The 7053-nt window shown below is 40.2% G+C and overlaps 1 protein-coding gene and 1 pseudogene across 1 annotated transcript; both read left to right on the top strand.

Moving 5' to 3' along the window:
• The first annotated feature begins 3001 nt into the window (after positions 1-3001).
• On the top strand, positions 3002-5671 carry LOC148718828 (uncharacterized; annotated as a pseudogene).
• Positions 5132-6837, top strand: LOC148718827 (uncharacterized). The gene has a single exon (XM_088741595.1). It carries the CDS (start codon positions 5769-5771, stop codon positions 6411-6413), a length of 645 nt encoding a protein of 214 aa, XP_088597721.1. The 5' UTR covers positions 5132-5768; the 3' UTR covers positions 6414-6837.
• The last annotated feature ends 216 nt before the right edge of the window (positions 6838-7053 follow it).

Here is a 7053-nt window from a genome sequence, read left to right as displayed (position 1 = left end):
CTTGTTGTAGGCATCCTGGAGTACTTGCAGTGTCTGTACTTGCGTGTTGCAGTTGCTGTACTTGCGTGTTGCAGTTGCTGTGCACTTTTTATTACATTTGTAATCTGTAAGAGTCACCTCAATCCTCAGTCATGTTTGTCTTGAAGTGAACCATCCCACAGCATCAAGGTTTTCAATAATTTCTCCCTTTTCTTACAGGTTATGTATTTCTCTCCCTCTCTCTTTTTTTTTTTTTTTTTTTAATTTATTTTTGTTTTATTTGGAGGTGTTCTGGCTAACATGCTGCTTATTTGCATATCGAGATAATCAGGCAGTCTTGATGACTGGAATAAATAAAGAAGCTTGACAGGTTTGAATGAGAATCCACCACTATCTCTTTTGCCTCCCAAGCTGTTTCGTGTAAATATCCACTACTTTCCCTGCCTCTGTGGTGACTAATTGTTTTAGCATATACCATACAGACACAAGGCAGTGGGCCTCAGGCTTTGAATGAATAACTATTAACATGTCAATCGTTCTAGTTTTTACAAGTAAAAACTAATTGGGGACACCTACGTAAACTAAACTAATAATTATAATAATAAGAAGAAAAACTATAAATTATACAAACAATATAAAATTGATAAAATTAGGTTTTACATAACTCACAATTTTCACAATTATTTTTCGATATAACATTTGATAGGTCAAGGACTCTGACTTGATTTTTAAATGCAGTTAGAGAGTCAGCCATTTTGATTGATTTGTGGAGCTTCGACCAAATATAAGGTCCCATGTACCTTAAGCTATGTCTAACCGTGTTGTATCTCGGTAAGGAGAAATCGTCTGCATTCCTAAGATTGTACCTACTTATGCCACTACTAAAAAGTTCAGAAGTATATGGTGGGACTAAATTAGTCTTAACTTGTACGTAAATATAGCCATGTCCTGTCGTTGGAAGTCTTGCTTTATCTTGAAGTGCTAGCCCTGTCACAGTAAATAGCCTCATTGCACGCTCTTGCAGCCTTTCAAGCTTTCTCTCGTCTGACGAGCGACAATGGTGCCATATTACATGACAATATGTAACTTGGGGTAAAATAAAAGCTTTAAAAATTCTTGATTTAGCTTCAGTAGGCATTAAATTCCTAAACCTCATAAGTACTCCTAGTTTCCTTGCCCCCTTAGTACAGACATTAATGATATGTTTAGTAAAGTTCAAGTCATCATCAATTGCCACTCCCAAAAGATCAATCCTGGAACTTGATTTTATGTTAATGCCCTTTATATTCTCCTATATATTCTCTTTTTCTTGTGTCTTGGTCCTAGACTCAGCTTGAAATTTATCTTGGTTACACTTGAGTAGGTTTTGTTGATACAATTCAGAGGTACGGGTTCCCTCATCGTTCAGGATTGTTTCTACATCCTCAATCTTCTCTCCAGCAGAGTACACTTGATGGTCATCAGCATACATAGCAAGCCTACCCGCATGAATATTCTGGACAAGATCGTTCTGGAATATGTTCCAAAGCAGTGGTCCTAGGTTTAATCCTTGTGGACAGCCTCTGCTTGTCTCTCTCCATTCACTAAAATCTCCTGATCTCATCCGCACCCTGTTTTTTCTTTCTGTGAAGGAGCATCTCATCATGTCTATCGCACTTTCCGAGAAACCATAGGCCCACAATTTTGCTAAACAATAATGGTGGATGAAGTGAATCAAATTGCTTTCGAAAGGTCTGTTGAAAATATTCCGATCACGTGTTTGTTGTCCAGTGTCCGTTTCCAATCCTCTACCAGCTTATGAGGCTGTCCGCGTAAGAACCGACCACTCGAATTTCGGCCGATCACAGAATTCCCTCAAATTTTTACTTTGAGATATTTGATCCATTCTATCGGAAAAATTGTATTTATTTGGTTCGTAATGCTATTTTATCTAATTTTTGGCGACGAGATGCGAGGACGGTCAAAAACAAAGAAAAGTGTTGATTTCAGAATTAATTTTCAGCGTTTCGCTGGAGGCTGTAAAACCTTACGCATTTGTTCAAATAGCATAAATCGGACATATGGTATCATTTTACATCTCTTCTGTTGATTAGTAGCAAAATATGTAAATTCTGACCAAACAATAAAGAATTACGCTGTTTTGAAAATACCACACAAACAGCACTTTCCAAATTTGAGCTAGTGTGCTGTTGCTCCAAGACGCTTTTCTCAAAAGTATAACGGGATCTGGAGTCCTCACCACTGTCCGTGATTAGTACTAGGGCTCGTGTGCCGAAAACAATAAAAACATTTTTGGCAACTAGTCTTTTCGAGCTACAGGAGCTCGATGAACTTTACTAATTTTCAATGTTCAAAGTGCATATGACTTAATTTATGCATATTTGTGGTTACTCTATTTCTCGCTCAAAATCAATGTTTGAGACAGTGCTTATTCTCAAAACTAACACGGTTGTTTTGTTAAGGTGAAGATGTCCATAAATTCATCCAAACTTGCCCTAAATTTAGCAATTACGAAGGTAGAAATGGACATCTTCTGTGTGACATTACCATTTAACTGTCTCATGCGGGCTAACTGAAAACATGTTGACAAAATTATATTAAGTTAGTCTTGACCGCTGTCTTATGCTGTAAAAAACTAATATTGCTGTCAGTTACAGATTTAGAAACGTTAGTTCAAAATATGTAGAACCTCATGTCTTATCTGTGCTTGAGAACATCTCCACAAGAATGGGTTGATTCAGTCATGTGTCACGCTCTTTACATTGAGAATCGATATCACGGATCCATTTTTGACTACATCGCACGCAGGTATTTTCGAGTTGTCGAAAGAAATGGTTAGTGTCAGGAGTATTACTTTTTTTTTATTTCAATTAACACTAAAAATTTACCTTATCGTGTAACAGAAAATGTAGTTTTATGGATAACATATCAGCAGTGCCGATTTCAGGCAGAAGCTCGTCGAAATGTCCTTGTTTTTAGGTGATACAGCTAAGTATAGTACAAGTATTATTCATTTTTATTGCCGTCTTTTGATTTTGAATATCACCTCCAAATGTTATCTTTTTCATTATTTCCTTTATGTCTTGTTTTTGCGTGTGTGTGTGTGTGTGTTTTTCCCTTAGTGTTTCATTAATTGAGCTAATTTGAAATAATTTAATTTGCAAATGTTTTGAGTAAGACGTCCAAAATATTTACTTTGCGACGGGAATAAGCTTTTTATAGAGAAGATTCGGACTGTTTGCTTCAAGAATGGCAGAATTGTGTTCGTTTTTAAGTGTTACAAGTGGAAAATGTGGAAATAGCCGAGGTTGCACAGACTTTGTAGCTTTGAATAGCTGTAACGCTGATATCAGTGCACATCTCTTTAAACACCACTTGTCGAGGGAAAGTGTTTCTGAGAGGGAACTAATATTAGCTAGAGCTGGTCTGTTAGATATCACTGAGGTACAGTTGGAGAAGATGATGGTTTGTCCTGCTCATTGTTATGCCTTGGGAAAGTACTGACAAGCGCCGAAAACCTGCCAGTATCCTAGACATTGTGGAAAAAAATAAGCGATATCTGGAGCACATGTTGTTAACTTCAAAATAGCTAGAGATATAAAATATATCGTGGGAAAGACCATGCCTGTTGGTTCGCGTAAGTAAAATTGTTCTTGGAGTCTTTTTTACTGATATGTATACATATATATTACTGTGTTTTCTATGACGTGGAAAGCCCAGGAAGACACCCCTTGTAGGGCTTGATTCTAGTCGCTACGGGTACTGCGCAGATTCCACTAGGTTTCATTTAATTCGGCACTGTTTTCGATCTCATTGCTTTTAATCGTTGCGAAATATTACAAAAGTGCAGATCCAGAACTCATATTATTCTGGCTTATTTTGGGAGAAACAATGGTTTTTGTTATTGTTTTTGTCTTTCAAGAAGGGATATCACGTCGTTATTTAGAGGTACCCTGAAATGAGGTTGGGGCGGGGAGGTTGGGTTGAAATTGGTGGTGGCTGGGCACGAAACTCATTCTGCCTCAAATGAGATTCCTAGCGTCAAAAGGGTGGGGTCAAGCTCAGCTCGTTAATTTACGATTTTTCCTGTTAAAAAAACATGTTTTTGTGTGAATTACCAGGAATTTGCGCAACCTGCAGAGAGAAACACCGCCAGACATTACCCGAAAAAAGGATTGGCTGTACCCTGAGGAAACTGGACAACACGTCGTACCTCAAAGGTGTGTTGTAGGAACGTTTTTTTTTTGTTAGTTAGTGTATTTTTAATTTCCTTGACTTCAAAGGCAACCAGGTAGATTCCCTTTATCGTTTCTGTTTTTTTTTTTTTTTTTTTACAGACCTGCTAAAGAGGCTGCGGTTGAAACCATCGGTCGCATGGCCATGACCCCTTCGATTCCATTCCTTGAGGCTCCAACTACACCAGGCTGGACTCCAGGATCAGAAGGGGCCTCTCTTTTGACACCTTTTTGTAGTTCAATCCTACAACACAGCAATGGACACTACTGCGAATCTTACTGAACGAGAGGTAGAACGTGAACCCCTTACATTTCAATTAAAAACTCCCTTGCAAAATCTGACCAAAAGGGAACAATTGAATATAGTGCAAAAGGCGAAAGAAGACTGTTTGCTTGTGTGTAGTGTAATTGCGCCGTGCAGCGGAGAAGAGCTGTTCCAATCGACGGTTTCAGTGGAAAGAGAGATATACGAGGGCCCAGTCTCAGATAATACTGTGGTCCTGATGAGTGCCTGCAAGAACGCGAAAACAAGAAATTTAAAGAAGCAGATTCTTAGTCTTTACGCCTATAGGTACCCTATAAACACGCTGAAAAAACTTCACTTGCCCTATGGAAAAATCTCTACATGGGAAATCAAGCAGGCACGTTCTCACGCTAATTTACACGGGCCCGGTACTATCCCTGAGACCACAACAAAGCATCGTGTACGCCTTGATATGGGCAAATTAGATCACTTTATAGATTTTGTAAATAGACCGTACTTTTATCAAGATGTTTCTTATGGTAGTAAGATACTTGTCCTAGATAATGGCGACAAGATAGAGATGCCAAACGTGGTAAGAACCGTGACTAGGTCTACAATGATTGAACAGTACTTGGAGTATTGCAAAGAACAATGTCACGAGCCTCTGAGTAGGTCCACAATGTTCAAAATATTAGAAATTCGAGAAGCATCTCAACGTAAGTCACTGCAAGGCCTAGATAACACTGCTGCCGATGGCGCGGCGGGCTTTCAGACACTTGAAACACTGGTTGAAACTCTTGAGAAAGGAGGAATGGAAATGCAGTGGTGCTTGTATGTTCGTCATAAACTACAAGATGCTAAACGCTATCTCAAAACTGACTGCCGCCTGCACTGTCAACCAGATGACTCCACTTGTGCTGCCCACTGTCGAAGGTTTGCGCTAAGTGATCCTGTAGAGCCCGACTTTCAACATCAATGTTCGCATGAGCACCAATCCACTTGCGGTGACTGTCAAGTGCTGAAGAAGGTTTTACAAGATGTGAGACAACGAATCGAAGGTTCATCCTGGACACCTTACAACTTAGACCAACGAGAAGATCTCCTGTATGACTTCAACCAGGCCCTGGAAAATATCTTGCTCTGGAAAGCGCATATCATGCGCCCAATAAACCAGGAGAAAAGAGGTTGTAAAGAAGGAACACCCCCAAATTAGTGAAATTTACCGAAGGAGCGATGAAGCAGGATGTTACCACAACAACTTTATCTTGTCGGTCGTTAGAGATGCAGGGAAACGAATTGGTATTGTAGTCATGCGATATGACTTTTCTGAACCCCAGTATGGAAAAGATGTCTGTGATCGGATTCTTTGCCCGATGAAGTCAACAATCCGACGATACTGTAACGAGGGACATGATGCAGTTTCTGCCAAAGATATGCGTGCAGCACTCTCAGAACGTCCTGTTAGAGGTACAACTGCCTGCGTTTGCTCAATAAACGAAACTAAAAAAACACTTGAAGTACAAAAGATACACGGTTTTAGTAAATATCACAACTTCAAGTTTGAGGAGGAAGGAATGCGAATATGGAGAGCTTATGGCATCGGGCAGGGAAGGCTGATTCCTTACCAAGATTTAGTCGTCAGATCTCAAGGTCCTACATGCCTCGTTGTTGATGAAAAATTCTTTCCGCTCAAAGAGACTCGGCTCCATAAGGCGAAAAAAAATAGCGATGGTGAACAAGCGCATGATCTTTTTGCCTGTTCTGACCCAGGGTGCAATATGGTGTTCAAGAAATTCAGTGAATTAGAAAGTCACCTCGATGTGGACAACCACTGCCAAATTCTCCGAAATTCTGATACAGTGTACGACAAACTCAGAAAAGACTGGGCGGAAAATTTCCTCCGTGTTAACGACGAGGAAATCGACAGCGCACCAGTAAAATCTAGTGACGAGTGACAGCACCAGCAAGAAGCTGATAGTCCTAGCAGTGATATGCTGTTTGGTTGGGCACTACATAAGCCACGAGGCCAGGAAGCCGTGCGTTTCACTTCTGAAGTTAAACAGTATCTTACAACGAAATTTGACCTTGGAGAGGGAACCGGCACGAAGGCAGATCCCGGAAAAGTAGCTGCAGACATGAGGACGGCAAGAAACCCAGATGGTTCCCGCATGTTTGAAAGGAAGGACTGGCTAACGAAGACTCGAGTGCAGGGGTTTTTCTCGAGACTGGCGGCCGCAAGAAGAAGACAGGGAAGCCGAGAAATTGAATTGGAGGAAGTTTACGCTGAGGAAGAGGAACAAGAAAGACGTGAAATGTTGGAAAACGTTGCCGGCCAGCTTGGTCTAAAGCACCCTATTTGCTATGATTCATACTGCTTGTGTGACCTCTCACGCGATAAGAAACTTGAGTCATGCTTAAGGAGATCCTTAAATTTTTTGAGATTCCGTATGGTTCCCGAGATAGGAAAAAAGAACTGGTAACTAAACTTTCCACATTCTTAGAAGGATGTGACTGTCACTGATAAGAAAAGGTCTAAACTAAGAATGTAGAACATTGTTTGATCCGTTTTGTTTAGGACTGGTTCGGCGTACTCGG

This window comes from Stylophora pistillata, chromosome 12 (genome assembly GCF_964205215.1).
Source record: "Stylophora pistillata chromosome 12, jaStyPist1.2, whole genome shotgun sequence".
Classification (NCBI taxonomy): Eukaryota; Metazoa; Cnidaria; class Anthozoa; order Scleractinia; family Pocilloporidae; genus Stylophora; species Stylophora pistillata.
The sequence above is the reverse complement of the archived record's forward strand: the minus strand, read 5'-3'. Positions and strand labels throughout refer to the sequence as shown.

Bases quoted from the DNA above. Each gene is read 5' to 3' on its own strand.
- LOC148718827 (XM_088741595.1), top strand. From the start codon at position 5,769: ATGCGATATGACTTTTCTGAACCCCAGTATGGAAAAGATGTCTGTGAT.